The sequence below is a fragment of the Entelurus aequoreus genome, linkage group LG20 (genome assembly GCF_033978785.1).
Source record: "Entelurus aequoreus isolate RoL-2023_Sb linkage group LG20, RoL_Eaeq_v1.1, whole genome shotgun sequence".
Taxonomy (NCBI): domain Eukaryota; kingdom Metazoa; phylum Chordata; class Actinopteri; order Syngnathiformes; family Syngnathidae; genus Entelurus; species Entelurus aequoreus.
Window position 1 is genome coordinate 41,725,518 of NC_084750.1, and position 20,471 is coordinate 41,745,988.

Consider the following 20,471-nt stretch of genomic DNA (forward strand, 5'->3'; position numbering starts at 1 on the left):
GTGCTTGCTTTACATGTTAAACACGTGCCTTTACATTACATTGAAAACATTGTATTGCATTTATTATTCTTTGCTACAGGGCATACCAGGAGAGAGAGGACATGCTGGAGTTCCAGGAATCATGGTAAAAAATATACCAGATAAAGGAAATCTAAAAATATGTCCAAGTTGGGTGATATATATTGCAGTAATATCTGATACAGACAAAATTGCATTTAGCTCCCTGGGCAGATGTCACCTCAATCCTATTTTGTGTCCTCTTGAAAGTGTCCCAACCCCCCAAGTAGTATGAGGGGGCTTGTGTGGGAAAAAAGGGGGGGTGGGGGGCTAGATGTAAAAAGGAACTAGACCTTCAACCCCCATCTTTAAAGGGGAACTGCACTTTTTGGGGAATTTTGCCTATCATTCACAATCATTATGAAAGACATGACGACAGATGGATTTTTTTAATGCCTTCTAACTCATAAATAAACGAGTGAGTGTAATGATAGAGGATAAAATTAACTGGAAACCTCATGTAAAAATATACAACATAAAGTGGCGAGAAACATGTCAATAATGAATAAAGCTAAATATATTCTAGACCAAAAATCACTTCATATTCTCTACTGCTCACTAGTGTTACATATCTGCGTTACTGTGGAGAAATATGGGGAAATAACTACAAAAGTACACTTCATTCATTAACGGTGTTACAAAAGAGATCAGTTAGAATAATACATAATGTTGGATATAGAGAACATACAAACACTTTATTTATTGAATCACAATTATTTAAATTCTAAGACTTGGTGCATTTACAAACAGCTAAAATGATGCACAAAGCAAACTATAACCTGCTAGCCAAGAATGTACAACAATTCTTCTCAACAAAAGAGGAGAAATATAACCTTTGAGGAAAAACTGACTTAAAACATTTGTACGCACGTACAACACTTAAGACCTTTAGCATATTCGTATGCAGAATTTCATTATGTAATGGATTAAGTAAGGACATCAAAAAGAGCACCAATTTGATTCAATTTAAAAGGCTGTTCAAACTACAAATGTTCACAAAGTACAAAGAACAACAATTATGATGAACATATTAAACTTTAAAAAAAAATGAGATAATGATTATTTAGGTTTTTAAATATATGTTTACTTACTTATGGTATATTTATTTATTCAGTGTTCTGTTACAGACAGAGAACAAGGAACTGGGATAAAACTGCTATGATATGAAAAGGGGTAATATTAAATAAGATATGCTTCTTCCTACTCCTTTTTCGGACGTGCTGTAATGAAACAACTGGAAATATGTGATGCATTACATTGTATCGTCTGCATGTTTGAAATAAACTGAAACTGAAGTGAACTAAATAAAAGTCTGCTTACAGCGGAGCCAATGAGAGGTCCTTTATTCCTCTCACAAAACCCAATTAATAATCATCCAAAGGCGGTCAACAATACTTTATTTACATTTTGTATATTAACCAAGTATTAGTATTATTATAAGCGTTAATGCAGACAAACTATTTATAGCGGCACCGTGACCACAAGCTTGTGTGTAATGTTGACATGATCCACTGATCAGCTGCTTCCTCGTTTTCTTGCTCGTCAAACTCTATCGTAGATCATAAATAATGCCTCTCACCTGGATAGTAGAAGAATGAGGATGTATACCCACAAGTTGAACACTTTGACAGCCAATTTAGACCCGGAAATGGTGAAAGCGACACGAAAAGACGCTTGGTTCCACCCCCCCCCCCCCCCCCCCCTTTTCTTGGCGAGGGTTATGAGGCATTTTTAACCTAACTGGGAATATATGAACATGCTAGCAGTCGGCATCCTAATGACAGCAGACATTGTACAGTAAGTGATGTTTTATTATGTTTGTTGGCTCTCATAAAGTCTGCATTGAGTAATAATCACTAATGTTTTAGGAAAAAAAATGCAAATTTTGTGATGCGTTTTTGAAAGTAATGCGCTGCAAATGCTTAAAATGATCATAACACGTAAATATTAAATGTTATTCTAATTGTTACATAAATATTTACAGCATGTATATAAAACCTTTATGGATGTGTTAGTGTTTTTAAGGGCTTTGTAGGCGGAATAGAGCGGCTCCCCGACTTTTTTGACCACATTTATTTACTATTTAGCCTGAAAAAAATACATTCGTTGTCATGTCTTTCATAATGATAGGCAACATTCCAAAAATAGTGCAGTTCCCCTTTAAGGGAGAGGTGAATGAGGGATGTGTTGTGTGAAAAGGGTGCATGTTTTAAACCAGCTTGCCCAGAATGTACGTGATATTGTACATTTAAGAGCTAATCTGTTGACCCCCTTTTATAGTTGATTCTTATGTCTTTAACAATTGACCCACAATTGACTAGTGTGTAGGAGTTTTAAGTATTAAAGTTTTGTGACTCTGGCTTTTACCCCCAGTGGATTATTTTAAGAGTCAGCTTTGGTCCCACAATGAGAAATTCCTGATGACACAAGCACATGTTTGGTTTTCCTTCACTCTTGACGTCTAACCTTCCTTTCCCCTTATTCATCAAGCTCCTCTCATCTTCAACATCTAAGCGCACTTGTCTGGCTGTTCCCGCATTTGGAATTGCTCAGACTTGTAACCAACACAGTGTGATGAAGTTCACGCTCATAGACTGAAAATAGTCAGATCTAGTCTGAGAGGTGGTGCCGAGGCCCAAACATGTTATACTTTATCAGGATGGAGGCAAGAATATTTTTTCTCTGTTGTGCTATAAATAGCAACTATAAAAATGCAAAAGAGTGACACCTCTGTCAATGCCAACAGCAGTCATTAGAATGGAAATCACCCTAAGTAGCATTTATTTGGTAAAACAATCACTGTAAAAAGACTGCTTGCGGCACAAAATCAGTCGTTAGGATGGAATCACCATCATTAGCATTCCATTCAGTGGTGTTAATGGCAAAATGTCCTGTTCTTATCCGTTAAAGGCTAAAATGTTACGTATATGGGCGAAAAGTGGTGTCACAGACCACACACACTGAGTCCTGTACGTCTCGTATCGTCTTTTGACATGGCTCACGTCAAAGGCTCAGCAATGTGGAGATGTGTTATTGATGAAGCATGAGTAAAAGATGAAGTGCATCAAAAAGTTGTTCTGCCAAAAGTAGGTCAAGGGGATTGTTACAGTGATTGTACAGTAGTGCCAGATTAGCCGCCGTGTTGTTATTAGCATTGTTCACCTTTTAAGTAGAAAACTGAAGTCACACTTGGTGAATATATTCAACATTCTAGTAGAAAATAAGACAAACACTGCACTCTAATACATATAACATTAATACGACATTATTTAGTACTTACCGTATTTTCTGGACCATAGGGCGCACCTGGTTATAAGGCACACTGCCGATGAGTGGGTCTATTCAGATTTATTTTCATACAAAAGGCGCACCAGATTATAAGGCACATTAAAGGAGTCATATTATGATTTTTTTCTAAATATAACACAATTCCTTGTGGTCTACATAACAAGTAATGGTGGTTCTTTGGTCAAAATGTTGCATAGATGATGTTTTACACATCATCTTCAAGTCACTTTCTGACAGTCTCTTCAGGATGCGCCGTTTTGTGGGCGGTCTTATTTACGTGCCTCACCTTGGACAGCGTCTTCTCCCCGTCATCTTTGTTGTAGCGGTGTAGTGTGCAAGGACAGATGGAAGAAGTGTCAAAAGATGGCGCTAACTGTTTTAATGAAATTCAGACTTTACTTCAATCAATAACGGAGCAGCATCTCCTCATCCGTGGCTCACTAGTGCAACAACAAGGCAGGAAATGTGTCCCGTGAAAAACCGTCCGACCGGAACTCTCTAATAACTAAAGTTCCTTGGGTGAATGATATAAACTCACAACACCGGTATGTTTTAACGCTTCCATAGCGAGATATTAGTTAGATCTTTACGCTACTTTATATTAGAAATGGCAACAGCGGAGGGTGAATGCTCCATAACAAGAAGATAGTGAAAAAGAAGAAGCTTATCGACTACGTTATCGGCACGGACTACAATGGCGGAAGTGCGCACATTTTCAGGACTTATGCAGATCTCAAATACACATCAGCAGGTACCAGAAGGTAAGAAAAGTTGCTTTTGCATAATATTGCGAAACAAAACGCCAGATAATATGTCTGCTAATGGGTGGCATTTTCAATCAACGTTTATTTATATAGCCCTTAATCACAAGTGTCTCAAAGGGCTGCGGTCCTTATACACACCCTAGTAATACTTGTATCTCTGACTACAGTAGCCGTAATGGGCCTACAAAGTCATACTAAAACATTTTGACAGATTTTTGAGTGCCGTGTGTAATGTTCTTTTATTTTAATTGGAACATTTAAAGCTTTGGTGTTGTTTACTGGCATCATATTGCAGTCTACACGTATCTCTTGTGTGTGACTACCATCTACTGGTCACACTTATCATTACACCATGTACCAAATAAAATTGCTTTGAGGTCAGTAAGCACAAACAGAATGATTCCATAGTTTTGAGAAAATGAAAGGATTTGAAGTGCGCCTTATAGTTCGAAAAATACGGTAACTTAGGCTAAAATGTGTAGGATGTGCTTTAAAAATCCGCAGTTGTGAAGCCACAAGATTGTAAGCGCGATGTGGCGAGGGACGTCGTTTTAAATCCTGCTGAAATGGTTATTTGTGAATCTAACACTGATTTACAGATAGTGAAGTTCAAAATTTTTTTATTGGATGCTGCTCATTTTTTTATTCTATTCTTTGATATTGCTCCGGAAAATGTGTTTTTTCTTTGCGATCTTTCCAGCAAACGCTTAGCTCAAATAAAATAAAAATATTCTTTCGAAGCGCTAATCAACACACCTTGCCAGAGAATGAGCATTTTAATGAAACGCTCCACAAAACATGTCGACGTGAGATGTCTTCTCTCCGCTGTATTCTTCCACAAAACAAGGTGTCAGCAATAGTCAGGGATACTTTGCACTACAGCCACAACAATATTATCAGAGTATTCAAAGCCAAAATCAGGATCAGTTTAACATTTTTAATCCGTCTGTTTTTACCTGAAAAAAACCTCTCTAAGGTACTAAATGAAAACATGCAGAGTTGTGGGGAAAATCCTCAATCTTCTTCATCATATCAACAGGCTGACCATTCTACTTCTACCAAAAACTACCACTGGCACACATGTTTGCCGTTCCACTACCAATCCAATCCCCTTTACTTATTTTGCACTATTAACAACAAAACCGTCTCCAGAGTGCTGCACATCAAAAAGAAACAATAAAAGTAATCAAATTACAAGCTTTTAAAATGAAACAAACAAATAATGATAATTGAATAAAATAATAAAATACATCAATAAAATAGAATAAAACAATAAAAACAAATCAATATATTAGAATAACACAATAAAAGACACAGAGGACCACAAGACTCAACGTCGATTTAAAAGCCAGAGAATAGAAGTGTGTTTTAAGATCAATCAATCAATCAATGTTTATTTATATAGCCCTAAATCACAAGTGTCTCAAAGGGAAGATGAGACTTAAAACATAATTCTGACATGAGGAGGCAGAACATTCCAAAGTTTAGGGCCAACAACAGAGAAGGCCCTGTCTGCTCTAGGTTTAAGTCTTGTTTTAGGCCCCACGAGTTGGAACTGGCCCTCGGACTTCAAAGCAGAAGCTGGAGCATAAATTTGGATGAGGTCCGTGATGTACTTTTGGTCCATTCAAAGTTTTTTAAAAACAAACAGTAAAATGTTAAAATCAATTCGAAAACGAACAGAAAGCCAAGGCAGAGAAGCGAGAATCCGGGTGATGTGCTCTCTTTTTTTGGTTCCCCTTAAAAGTCGTGCTGCAGAGTTCTGGACTAACTGTAAGTGTGACCGTGCATTTGGACTTATTCCAGTGTCAAGTGCATGACAGTAGTCCAGACGTTATGAAATAAAAGCGTGCATGACCTATTCAAATTGTTTGAAAGATAAAAAAAGATGCCATCTTTGATAAAAGCCGAAGGTGATACTAACTTGATTCACCAACGGCGTTGATTGGTTTGTCAAATTTAAAACCATGGTCTATAATGACTCCCAAGGCTGGTGGCCAGAGTTCTTAAGAAAGTCCAAGTCCAGCAGAGGATCACTGTTGCCCAGCAGCATAACTTCACTTTTTTCCTCGTTTAGCTTTTAAAAAAATTCTGCGCCAACCAGGCGCATCAAGTAGGGCTGCCAGGGGGCTCCGATTATTTTTAGAAATTAGCAAATATATTTGGCACTCATCTGCATAAAACTGATAAAAATGCCTTGCTTTCTGAATATTGCACCAAGGGGAATGATATAAAGTGCAAACAGGATGGGCCCAAGAATGAATCTTTGGGGGACTCCACAGTCAAGGGTTGTGCAAAGTGGGTTGCATTGTGATTATTTCAGTCCACACAGTTAATGATAGGGTTGCAACCACACACTATTTAATAGAGATGACAATCTTTGGGCACCTCACGATTTGAGTACGATTACTATTCAGGAGCTACGATGTGATTAAAAATCAATTATTGGTGCATCTTTAATTTATGTACAGTACAGGCCAAAAGTTTGGACACACCTTCTCATTCAATCAACATCTACTATTTACATTGTAGATTGTCACTGAAGGCATCAAAACTATGAACGAACACATGTGGAGTAATGTACTTAACAAAAAAGGTGAAATAACTGAAAACATGTTTTATATTCTAGATTGTAGATTACAATTGTTACTCTGAATATTTGCATTGTCACTTTAAAAAAACTCTACTGGATTATATATATATATATGTATATATATATATATATATATATATGTATATATATATATGTATGTATATATATATATGTATATATATATATATATATATATATATATATATATATATATATATATATATATATATATATATATATATATATATAAGTGACGTGCGGTGAGGTTAATGGCTGGTGAGGCACTGACTTCATCACAGTCAGATTTACAAACATATGAACCCTAAAGAGTATCTTATTCACCATTTGATTGGCAGCAGTTAACGGGTTAGGTTTAAAAGCTCATACTAGCATTCTTTACACATACAAACTGTAGCACATAAAAAAGCACATTTAATTAAAAAAAACGTTATTATGGTCTTACCTTTACTTATAAATGAAGTCCATGCGCCGCTCCTTCTGAACAAAAGCATCGATAACTTGTTTATAGAAGTCTTCCTTATCTTTCTTCGGTTTTAAAAGTATTTCTGTCTCGATGGAGATCTTCCTTTAATTATTACCGTAATTTCCGGACTATAAGCCGCACCTGACTATAAGCAGCACCAGCTAAATTTAGGGGAAAATACAGATTGCTCCATATATAAGCCGCACCCGACTGTAAGCTGCAGGGTTTTGATGTGTAATTACCGTAGTATATAGGGGTTCCTGCTACCACGGAGGGGAATGTCGGGACAGAGATGACTGTTTGGGAACGCAAAGCGTCCCATTTATTAACAATAAATCTTTCAATCATTCAATCAAACTTTCACATCTTTGACATGGCGAACAGCATTCATGCAGAGTACAAATAATACAACGGTGCAAAGTAATACAAAGTGCTCGCCTGTACGTTATCAAAATAACCAGCCTACCGGTATATGAAAAGTCAGTCTTTAATCATTGTGTCATCGTCTTCCTCCTGTGTACTAAAACCACCGAAATCCTCTTCGTCGGTGCCGGAGAAGAACAGGCCGTATATAAGCCGCACCGTTGTATAAGCCGCAGGGACCAGAACGAGGGGAAAAAGTAGCGGCTTATAGTCCGGAAATTACGGTACTTCCTGCTCTGATTGAAAGTCCAGTTTAGAAAACTGTTTTATTTTAGATATGTAATACTCCATGTTAAAAGTCCAGGCGAGAGGAAAAAATAAACGCTGCACTTGACTTGCTAACTGTTGCTGCTTGTTGTCACTTATTCTGCAGCCGAGTAGTCGCAAGAATAATCCCTCGGATAGCTAGTGCCCTCTACCACCAGGAGGCGGGATTACTGCGAGCCTCACCCAGTGCGTCTTCGCAGCCGTTTTATGATTGCTCAGCACAAGAAATACTTTACACACATACAGTTGTTGACAAAATACACTGTACATTATATACCTCAGCTAACTCAACTATGGACATGTATAATATAATTCATATAGCAATACGGTCTCACTGCACAGCAGGCCAGCAGTTAGCCGAGTCATTGCGCAATCCATGATAAAGCTCAACTGGCTGGTTACTCACCGCAAGTCTCTTCTCAGTATTTGAACGGCAAATGTGAAAATTAAGCGATTTTGAATACAAATAATCTAAAACTGGTGAAGTTAAATAGAAAATAACTTTATAGTATAATCACTGGATACATATAACAATTTAAAAAAAAAAAAAATTTTCATGATGGCACGTGAGGCCCCGCCTCACCTGCCTCCCCTGACTGCACATCAAGACACAGATACAGTACAGGCCGAAAGTTATTCTAGTTTCTTCAAGATAGCCACCCTTTGCTCTGATTACTGTTTTGCACACTCTTGGCATTCTCTCGATGAGATTCAAGAGGTAGTCACCTGAAAGGGTTTTCACTTCACAGGTGTCATAGTTTTGATGCCTCCATTAAATAAAATAAAATAAAGAAAACACATTGAAATGAGAAAGTGTGTCCAAATGTTTGGCCTGCACTGTATATTAATGCAGTTTTACATTTATTGTTGTTTAGCAAAATACGCGTTTATCACTTGCAACTTTTAAAAACAGTGCGTTTGTAATAATTATAGTTAATGAATTCCAATCACATTTATTACATTAATGGAAATGTGTGCAAAACTGGAACATAAGTGCCCTAAAATAAATGAGCTGGTCGGATCTCTCGGTGAGGCGGCTCGCTGAAGTCAGCCACATTTTAGAACTGTCTGCATTACTTTAGTTACAATAAATGAACCGATTATTGATGTGGGATCTGAACCGAGGATGTCGTCGTGGCTTGTGCAGCCCTCTGACACACTTGTGATTTAGGGCTATATAAATAAACATTGATTGATTGATGTTTACTAATCGATTATTTCCCCCACCTCTAGTATTTAAATCATTGCATTTCATCAACAACTTTGGAAATTTCCATGCACTTTGGAAATGCCTGCAGGTGGCAATCAAGACAATGACTCAATTCAAGTTGAAATTCCGTGGCAGCAAACATTGAAACCCATTGGGATTCAACTTGTGGATGAGAACTGAAATATCTGGCATCCTTTGTGACTTGAATGTATGCCAACTCAGCATCAATGAACGCCAAATCTAAACTTGGTTAATTAGCTGATGTTGGAATGGAGCCTGCCTCCACGCGTCTAGAATCAGAATCAGAATAGTTTTATTGCCATTGTTTGAGAACGGGTTCACAAACTAGGAATTTTTCTTGGTGCAATCATGCAACATAAAACACATATTTGGTAATAAAAAGAGCTGTAACTGAGCTATCAGATCTTGTTATAGACTTAGAAGGAATTCAAGGAGCTACTGTTAGGAGTTATTGTTCATGTGCCTGATGGCCGAGGGGAAAAAACTGTTCAGGTGGCGGGAGGTGTGGGTCTGGATGGAGCGTAGTCTCCTGCTTGAGGGGAGAGGGGAGAATAGTGTGTGTCCAGGGTGAGAAGAGTCAGCTGTGATCCGACCCACACGCCTCCTGGTCCTAGAGGAGAACAGAGGCTAGAACTCCAAAATAAACTACTTCACCCGTGTCCCGTTGGTTGTTCGGCTCCTTGACCTCTGGACTTCATTATGTGGGAACAGCCAGCTGGGAAACGTGCGTTCTCGATTGTATGCTTGAAAATGGGAAGAGCTTGATGAAAAATGGGAAAGGAACAAATGTGCTGGGCTTTTCTGTCTTACCTACTTCAAAATGGCGCCGGTAAGAACCAGATACGACTTAAATAGTCACATGGTAAAAACACGGCCCTTTTTCCACCCTCAAATGTGCCTACATGTGGTACTAGGCTTTACAATGCACACAAACACAAGCACAATTTGGAACTGTTGTGGCATGTGTTGACGTTAAATGTTCTTCATGCCATCTTTCACAGGGACCACCAGGTTTCCAAGGACCCCAAGGCCCACCCGGATCATCTGTAAGGTTCATTCACACTTCCATTGCATCTTATCTCCTTTTTAACCACAGCAGTGAAAGTCTGTGTTTGCTTCAAAGGTGCTAAAATGATCGTATCGAAAAAACTAGAACAAATCCTTCATCTACATGCAGCCCGTATAATTTTTGTTTGCACCCGAAATACTGGTCATTTTCCATTTAAAATCAAGCAGCCCTTGATTATGCAGTTGCATCACTCCGTCTTCTGCCTTTCCGTGCGGCTTTTTAATGAAAAGTTATTTCAGACGAAGCACTGATTCAATCAATCAATCAATCAATGTTTATTTATATAGCCCTAAATCACAAGTGTCTCAAAGGGCTGTACAAGCCACAACGACATCCTCGGTACAGAGCCCACATACGGGCAAGGAAAAACTCACCCCAGTGGGACGTCGGTGAATGACTATGAGAAACCTTGGAGAGGACCGCATATGTGGGTAACCCCCCCCCTCTAGGGGAGACCGAAAGCAACGGATGTCGAGTGGGTCTGACATAACATTGTGAAATTGATTGAGTCTTCTTCCTGATGAGAGCGAGAGCCCCTCCAGTCCGTCCCCCTCTTGATGCAGATTCATAGCGTTGGTAGCGCAAATGAATGAGCTGGGAGAGTGGAAGTCATTTGCGGCGTAGTAGCACTTTAAAGCAGGTGCTAGCTTTGGCTTGCATGTGTGTCGGTTTGCGCCGTTTGTGTGAAAAGCTTCGCCTAATGCATTAGTCATCATCATTGTTTCAGAAATTGCTCACAATGGCCAGCTGCCAGTCCTCCTAGACGATCAATTAGCAATCACTTTCTCTAAATGACGATCATCAGTAATCACATTGTGATGAAGGCAATTAGACAGCACATCTTTTGGGACGTGCATGTTTATTTTCCCTTCAAAAGTTTCAACATTAAAAATCTAAATTGATCATTCCCAACCTTTATTTCAACACAGACAGTGGAACCTCTAAAAACAACAATGTGTGCCATCTCGTGGGCATCTAAATATAACTCTGCAAGGGTTTGTTTTTTTTAAATGGATTTGTTGTTGTTTTTCCCCCCAACATTACATTGGTAAACAAAGAGCACATTTTTAATGCATTGCGACCTTGTATTTATATTCACAGCCAATTATGTAGACTACACTGCAAAAAGTCAGTGTTCAAAAACAAGAAAAAAATAAATACAAAAATTAGGGGTATTTTATTTCAACTAAGCAAATTTATCTGCCAATAGAACAAGAACATTTGGCTTTTCAAGACTTTCCAAAACAAGTAAAATTAGCTAACCTCAATGAACCCAAAAATACCTTAAAATAAGTATATTCTCACTAATAACAAGTGCACTTTTCTTGGTCATAAAAAAAAGAGACCTTTTTTGCTTAATATGTTGAAAAATATTCTTAAATGAAGTAAATGCTAGTGCCATTATCTTGACATAATGATATGCGCTCGGCATCATGATTTTTTTTTCCATGCTTGAAGTAAGAAATGATTACTTTAAAAAAGTAGTTTTATACTTGTGAGTGTTGATGACACAGCTTTGCAACACTTGATATTCTAGTTTCAAGCATGTTTTACTCAATATAGCTCATCAAATCTCAGCAACAAGCTGTAATATCTTACTGAGATCATTTAGGACCAAAACCCTTAAAACAAGTAAAACACTCTAACATAAAATCTGCTTAGTGAGAAGAATTATCTTATCAGACAGAAAATAAGCAAATATCACCCTTATTTGAGATATTTCATCTTACTTAGATTTCACTTTTTGCAGTGTAGTCATTTCTTCAATAGTACATATTCAGAGTGGAAGGGTCCCAAAACCAACTCTTCAGATCTTATCATGGTTCGGTTTTCAGTTCTGTTTGGTGTACATTGTTGATCTTTTGAACACCCCAAAATTCCACATACCCTAATAATTAAAGTTAAAGTACCAATGATTGTCACACACACACTAGGTGTGGCAAAATTATTCTCTGCGTTCGACCCATCACCCTTGATCACCCCCTGGGAGGTGAGGGGAGCAGTGAGCAGCAGCGGTGGCCATGCCCGGGAATCATTTTTGGTGATTTTACCCCCAATTCCATCCCTTGATGCTGAGTGCCAAGCAGGGAGGTAATGGGTCCCATTTTTATAGTCTTTGGTATGACTCGGCCGGGGTTTGAACTCACAACCTACCCATCTCAGGGCGGACACTCTAACCACTAGGCCACTAATAATCAACTATTTATCAGTTGTAGTTCACACGTACACTACCGTTCAAAAGTTTGGGGTCACCCAAACAATTTTGTGGAATAGCCTTCATTTCTAGGAACAAGAATAGACTGTCGAGTTTCATATGAAAGTTCTCTTTTTCTGGCCATTTTGAGCCTTTAATTGACCCCACAAATGTGATGCTCCAGAAACTCAATCTGCTCAAAGGAAGGTCAGTTTTGTAGCTTCTGTAACGAGCTAAACTGTTTTCAGATGTGTGAACATGATTGCACAAGGATTTTCTAATCATCAATTAGCCTTCTGAGCCAATGAGCAAACACATTGTACCATTAGAACACTGGAGTGATAGTTGCTGGAAATGGGCCTCTATACACCTATGTAGATATTGCACCAAAAACCAGACATTTGCAGCTAGAATAGTCATTTACCACATTAGCAATGTATAGAGTGTATTTCTTTAAAGTTAAGACTAGTTTAAAGTTATCTTCATTGAAAAGTACAGAGCTTTTCCTTCAAAAATAAGGCTATTCCAAAAAATTGTTTGAGTGACCCCAAACTTTTGAACGGTAGTATATACTGATACGAAAGATTTTGTAAATGTTTATTTACATACCCTAATTGTTTTCAAACAGTGTCTGTAACACGGCAGTAAAACGGTCAATCAAACAAGGGAAACCAGGGCTGCGGAAGTTAGCTTTCCAATCACCTAAACAGACTCAAATACTGTGACGTTTTGGTGAATTTATGAAACTGAAACAATACAAAAAGAATAATACTAACACAGACACTTGTAAGCGTGTTAACATATTTGCTAATGCTCATGACGCTAGCTTGATTACATTGCGATAGTGCGTACAGATATGCATGAAAACACTCCTACAGACATCACACATGGGACGGTTTAGTAAGTATGAATTGTTTTAGTTGAAGTGAAGTGAAGTGAATTATATTTATATAGCGCTTTTCTCTAGTGACTCAAAGCGCTTTACATAGTGAAAACCCAATATCTAAGTTACATTTAAACCAGTGTGGGTGGCACTGGGAGCAGGTGGGTAAAGTGTCTTGCCCAAGGACACAACGGAAGTGACTAGGATGGCGGAAGCGGGGATCGAACCTGCAACCCTCAGGTTGATGGCACGGCCACTCTACCAACCGAGCTATACCGCCCATAGTTGTATTTTAAAACGTGTAAATTTTGCTTGGAGTGTCTCTATCGTAATTATCTTACAAGAATGAGTATTATTCTATACAGTATTTACATTTTTAGAGTGTAATGTCTCTAACTGTGCAATGTCTAGTTTTCCCGACGGCAACAGTTAGAACAGTGGTTCTTAACCTTGTTGGAGGTACCGAACCTCACCAGTTTCATATGCGCATTCACCAAACCCTTCTTTAGTGAAAAATAAAAAATATGTATTTTTCAAATTCAAGACAAAGTTAAAAAAAATTTAGTATGGGGAACATATTCTAAGTAACAAAGACTTCATTTAGAGCAGTGCTTCTTAACCTGGGTTCGATGGAACCCTAGGGGTTCGGTGAGTCGGGCTCAGGGGTTCGGCGGAGGTCAAGACACACCCGACTCATCGTGTAAATAAAAACTTCTCCCTATCGGCGTATTACGGATACGGCAACAGCAGAAGTCAGACTGATTTGCAGGTGTGTAATTTGTTGTGAGTTTATGCACTGTGTTGGTTTTGTTGTTTGAACAAGGTGATGTTCATGCACGGTTCATTTTGTGCACCAGTAATAAAACATGGTAACACTTTAGTATGGGGAATATATTCACCATTCATTAGTTGCTTATTAACATGCAAATTAGAAACATATTGGCTCTTAACTAGTCATTATTTAGTACTTATTAATGCCTTATTCGGCATGGCCTTATTGTAACCCTAACCCTCTAACCCTGGCCCCAACTCTCTAACCCTAACCAAATAACTCTAAATTAAGTCTTTGTTACTTAGAATATGTTCCCCATACTAAAGTGTTACAAAAAACATATAACTTTGTCTTGAATTTGAAAAAAAACATTTGATTTTTCACTAAAGAAGGGTTTGGTGAATGCGCATATGAAACTGGTGGGGTTCAGTACCTCCAACAAGGTTAAGAACCACTGATTTAGAGTTATTTGGTTAGGGTTAGGGTTAAAATAAGGCCATGCCAAATAAGGCATTAATAAGTACTTAATAATGACTAGTTAAGAGCCAATATGTTACTAATTTGCATGTTAATAAGCAACTAATGAATGGTGAATATGTTCCCCATACTAAAGTGTTACCATGTTTTTTTACTGGTGCACAAAATGAACCGTGCATGAACATCACCTTGTTCAAACAACAAAACCAACACAGTGCATAAACTCACAACAAATTACACACCTGCAAATCAGTCTGACTTCTGCTGTTGCCGTATCCGTAATACGCAGATAGGGAGAAGTTTTTATTTACACGAGGAGTTGGGTGTGTTTTGACCTCCGCTGAACCCCTGAGCCCGACTCACCGAACCCTTGAGGTTCGATCGAACCCAGGTTAAGAACCACTGAGTTAGAACCTGAAACCAATTATTTCACTGTCCATTTACATTTTGCGAGGCGTGCTCTCCATTGGAATTCATGCACCCCCTGCCCCTGCACATGTGTATGAATCCAAGGAATGTGGAAATCTAATAACAGTGACACACTTTTTCATAACATGGTCACTACTGCCTAGTTTCTCTTGTTATATTCTTATTTTACTGTTATATTTTTATTCTCATCGTTGCTTTTTATTTTTATTCTATTGTAATATTTTTCTATTTTGTCTCCATTTGTACCCCCATTATTTACTTTTTACTTTTTACAATTTTGTACACTGCTGCTGGAATTTACATTTTTTGAGGGAACTCTCCTGAAGGAATCAATAACGTACTATCTATCTACCTATCTATCTATCTATCTATCTATTTATCTATCCATCTATCTATCTATCTATCTATCTATCTATCTATCTATATCTATCTAATCTAATTGCGCATTGAAGGAATCTCTCATGCGAGTACATTGTTATACTAAGTAACACTATATTTCTGTAATTTTGTCTTTTAATATATGTACATGTTTCACGCCTCAAACTGTTAAAGGATCTAATGTATGATGTATTAGGTTATGGTACACATATGAAGATGTTGAAAATCAAGTGCCGCAAGGCGTGCTGGGCGCGCTTTCGGCTTCTCAGCAGAAAAAACATAACCAAATCAAACATACATTTCGTTTGCAGTGTGAAACTTGTATATCAAATAAACGGGCTACAAAAATATAGCATTATTTAGTGTAATTACATTTCCGCATGCTTTGGGGAGCGTGTCTCGCCAGAACAACACAGTGGATTGTTTGACTTTTTGAGCCTTTACTGTAGTAGACCTTGTATAATACACAGTACTACTACTTCACCTTAATAAATGGTGGACTTGGATCGTTTAATGATGATACACTGCAAAAAGTCAGTGTTCAAAAACAAGAAAAAAAAATACAAAAATGAGGGGTATTTTATTTGAACTAAGCAAAATGATCTGCCAATAGAACAAGAAAATTTGGCTTGTCAAGACTTGGCAAAACAAGTAAAATTAGCTAACTTTAAAAAAAAAAAAAAACTTAAAATAAGTATATTCTCATTAATAACAAGTGCACTTTTCTTGGTAGAAAAAAAAGAGACCTTTTTGCTCAATATGTTGAAAAATATTCTTAAATTAAGTAAATGCTAGTGCTATTATTTTGACATAATGATATGCACTAAGCATTACATTTCTTGAAATCAGCAAACTTATACTAAAAACTAATTTATTGTTCTTAATGGAAAGGCAACAAGGCAACCGCTTGTTACTCTCGGGGTCTCCTAGCCGCTCAGGCAAATCATATTGTCTAAAAATGCATTTTTCTATGGACAACATGACATCATTGCGCCAAGTGCGTGCTCTTTCAGTCCATTAGTGCGCATATATACAGCCCGGCCCCCGGCCAAAAAATGTTTATTTGTAATTTTGAAGAATTCATCTGAATGTGCATGAATTATTTCTGTTCAAAATAGTTTGAAATGTTAAATGTTTAAATATTAACTGTCAGTTTACTGTACTGTGCCAACTGTACTACTATAGGAGTACGTATTTTCTATTGTTTCATTGAAAATAAAACAGCAAAGTCATTTGGCTGTCATCTGTTTTAATTATGAGACACAATTGTGTCAAAGTCATGATTTTTTTTTTCATGCTTGAAATAAGAAATTATTACTTTAAAAAGTAGTGTTATACTTGTGAGTGTTGATGACACAGCTTTGCAACACTTGATATTCTAGTTTCAAGCATGTTTTACTCAATATAGGTCATCAAATCTCAGCAACAAGCTGTAATATCTTACTGAGATCATTTAGGACCAAAACACTTCAAACAAGTGAAACACTCTAACATAAAATCTGCTTAGTGAGAAGAATTATCTTATCAGACAGAAAATAAGCAAATATCACCCTTATTTGAGATATTTCATCTTACTTAGATTTCAGTTTTTGCAGTGTACATACTGCATCTATAAGGCAGTAAAACAGTATTCGCTAGTTAGCAAAACTCATTAAAATGAAAGTATATATTTTTAATATCGACTTGACTTGTCCTTGCATGTTTTCTCCAAACATACATATTACATCCCCTTCCCTCACGTCATTAGGGTCAGCCAGGTGAGCAAGGGCCATCGGGACCAGCTGGACTCAAGGGGGAACAGGAAAGTATCTGCCAATCGATACCTCTGAAATGATATCGTGCAGACAACTAATTTTTTCCACCATCTTTGCCTTAGGGCCCTTCAGGGACTCCTGGGTATCCAGGTTCCATGGGGCCTCCTGGAATGCCTGTAAGCAACTTTGCTAGCCTCATTATAAAAGACCGGTGGGATTGACTGGGTTCCGACACCCGGGATGGAAACATTGGTGGTTACTTTCACTCACTAACTGCTCCTTTCTTTTTTTTTTCCTGCAGGGATTGAAGGCTGAGCGTGGGAGCCCAGGAACCGCCGGTGAGAAAGGAGAAGCGGTACGTCCCGACACTAATGCCGTCTGTCTCGTTAAATGCAATGTAGCTGCAGGTAGTGTTTGACATTCTCACCCTTGCTGCAGGGTCCTGCTGGTCTCCCCGGGTACCAAGGACAGGCGGGCGCAGCAGTCAGTGTTTCGTTAGGACTTCTTTGTTTGGTTGTTTTGAGCATATGCAAAGTAACTGACCTCTTCTTTGTTTGCAGGGAGGTAAAGGAGACACTGGACCAGCAGGACCTGATGGACCAAAGGGAGATCAGGTGAGTGTGGTCAAATAGTATACCAAAGCTGAATTCCAACTATTTAACTTGTTTTATGTTTTCTTTGAAGGGCTTTCAAGGACAACCCGGATTCCCAGGACCACCAGTATGATTTCATGTTTTCACTCATACATACAGTTTAGTTTGTGCTTGAATTATTGATGCTGATAACCACCAAGTGTCCTATAGTCGTGAGTTATGTAATCTACAAAAATAAAACCCTGGCAAGGTCTCTAATTAGCACTGTGAATGCCATTTTTCCCATTAATTGTAATTAACTCCAAAGTTACATTTGACACTCCCACCAGGATTTTGCTGGCTTTTTGTGGGATTGTCGCGGCCTAAAATGTCACTCCAAATGTATTTTTCAGAAATTTGAGGCTCATTTTTTATATAATCTTCTTTCTTTCTTTCTTTCTTTCTTTAGTTTATTTCGAACATGAACACACTTACAGCATAATACATCGCACAATTTCATATCATTTCACTTTACATCATGTCCGAAAAGGAGTAGGAAGAAGCAAATCTTATTTAATCCTACCCCTTTCCCACTTCAGAGCGTTTACACATTTATACATTCATTTACGGACTTTTTTTTTATAGTAAAATGACATCCGTGAATGAGTAATACAACAGTTTTGTAATATATAATTAAGTCAGTCATTACTAACATACAATTTTCAATAAGGTTGAAAGTATTTCTCATAATTCTTCTTCTTTGTACTTTGTAAGCACTATTCATTTGAACAACCTCTTGAACTGGATCATATCAGTACAATGTTTAACTTCTTTACTTAATCCGTTCCATCATTTAATTCCACATACTGATATGCTAAAGGTTCTAAGTGTTGTACGTGCATACAAATGTTTTAAATTAGATTTTCCTCTAAGGTTATATTTCTCCTCTTTAGTAGAGAAGAATTGTTGTACATTCTTTGGTAGCAGGTTATAGTTTGCTTTGTACATCATTTTAGCTGTTTGCAATTTTACCAAATCAAACTGTACTGTTTCATACATTCGTTAACAATGTTTTAAGTGATCCTCGTAATGTTAACCTCAAAAAGCACATGATTTCAACAACAATTGGAAAACAAATACTTTATTGATGTTTTACTTGTTTTAAAGCACAGGGCTGTAAAAGCACATTTTCAGAGCTCATTGTCAAATTACTGTATTCATTAATTATAACTAATAATAGCCATAATTAGTTCCAATTACAGAAAGAAACACCACCAAAGACTTCCTTTTTGTCCGCTGTCTGCTCTGTCGTCCACAAGTTGCAGACATTCTGTTTGTTTTGTGCCTGCACTGCAAAAAGTCAGTGTTCAAAAACAAGAAAAAAAATACAAAAATGAGGGGTATATTATTTGAACTAAGCAAAATTATCTGCCAATAGAACAAGAACATTCGGCTTGTCAAGACTTTCCAAAACAAGTAAAATTAGCTAACCTCAATGAACCCAAAAATACTTTAAAATAAGTATATTCTCACTAATAACAAGTGCACTATTCTTGGTAGAAAAAAAATGAGACCTTTTTGCTCAATATGTTGAAAAATATTCTTAAATGAAGTAAATGCTAGTGCCATTATCTTGACATAATGATATGCTCTCTGGGTCATGATTTTTTTTTTCCATGCTTGAAGTAAGAAATTATTACTTTAAAAAAGTACTTTTATACTTGTGAGTGTTGATGACACAGCTTTGCAACACTTGATATTCTAGTTTCAAGCATGTTTTACTCAATATAGGTCATCAAATCTCAGCAACAAGCTGTAATATCTGAGATAATTTAGGACCAAAACCCTTAAAACAAGTAAAACACTAACATAAAATCTGCAAAGTGAGAAGAATTATCTTATCAGACAGAAAATAAGCAAATATCACCCTTATTTGAGATATTTCATCTTACTTAGATTTCAGTTTTTGCAGTGTGAAAAGTGTTTTTCCATCTTAAGCATTCATTTATGTTCCAACACATTTACCCCCACACATTAAGAGCATTTGTGAACTGTTGAGTGACCTGTGGCGCTTTTTTTTTGTTGGTAACTGTGACGTCGAGTCATTATCATCACACTTCAACATCTCTAACATGCAAATGCTGCCTCTTTGCTCGGTCAGCATTGAAAATAAAAACCTGTTCTTAATAGTCTTACCATGAACCAGTAAAGCTTAAATAAATACATCAAAGACTTGGAAGTTAGGATGCCGGTGTGTTGCTAAATGTTTATATGCTACATTACCCAAAAGGCTTTGCTCTGTAGACAGAAAAAAAAAGTGTGATCTATGCGAGAGGACCACAATTGTGCTGTTTCCGCAACAAACCGTTGATATATTGTTTATTACACATTGTTCCTGCTTTCTCCACATAAGAAACAAACATACGTTTTTTTAGACAGTTGACGTGCGTTGTTTTCAAATCCTTTAATTATCGCCTGCTTGCAATTATAATTGCATAAGCGTGACTACTACTACTACTAAATGATTTAATGTACAGTTATCATTTTCCCTTGATTCTTTTCATACTAATACATGACTAATTCATACTCAGGGTGCACCAGGTCTCGCTGGCAAACCAGGACGGGAAGGACTCGCAGGGCTCAAGGGTGAAAAGGTGAGTACAATCTATGGATACAATATTTCGGAATACAAGTACAGTATTTGTGTTGACTATTTCCTCTTCATTCCCTGGCTCACAGGGCAATAGTGGTAGCCAAGGTTCTCAAGGACCAACAGGACCTTCAGGCTCGCCGGGCTCCCCAGGACTGATGGTATGTACATTCCAATATAAGATTA

General features: G+C 37.5%; 1 protein-coding gene across 5 annotated transcripts in view; it reads left to right on the forward strand.

The window, feature by feature from the left end:
• The window catches only part of col16a1 (collagen, type XVI, alpha 1), a 378,064-nt gene that overhangs the window by 333,490 nt on the left and 24,103 nt on the right, over positions 1-20,471 (forward strand). For all 5 annotated transcript variants that reach the window (XM_062030118.1, XM_062030122.1, XM_062030121.1 and 2 more), the window contains 10 exons: positions 80-124; positions 10,109-10,153; positions 17,057-17,108; positions 17,184-17,239; positions 17,365-17,418; positions 17,502-17,546; positions 17,624-17,677; positions 17,748-17,783; positions 20,227-20,289; positions 20,375-20,446. In XM_062030118.1, the coding sequence (XP_061886102.1) occupies positions 80-124; positions 10,109-10,153; positions 17,057-17,108; positions 17,184-17,239; positions 17,365-17,418; positions 17,502-17,546; positions 17,624-17,677; positions 17,748-17,783; positions 20,227-20,289; positions 20,375-20,446 (522 nt within the window). The remainder of the gene's footprint in view (positions 1-79; positions 125-10,108; positions 10,154-17,056; positions 17,109-17,183; positions 17,240-17,364; positions 17,419-17,501; positions 17,547-17,623; positions 17,678-17,747; positions 17,784-20,226; positions 20,290-20,374; positions 20,447-20,471) is intronic.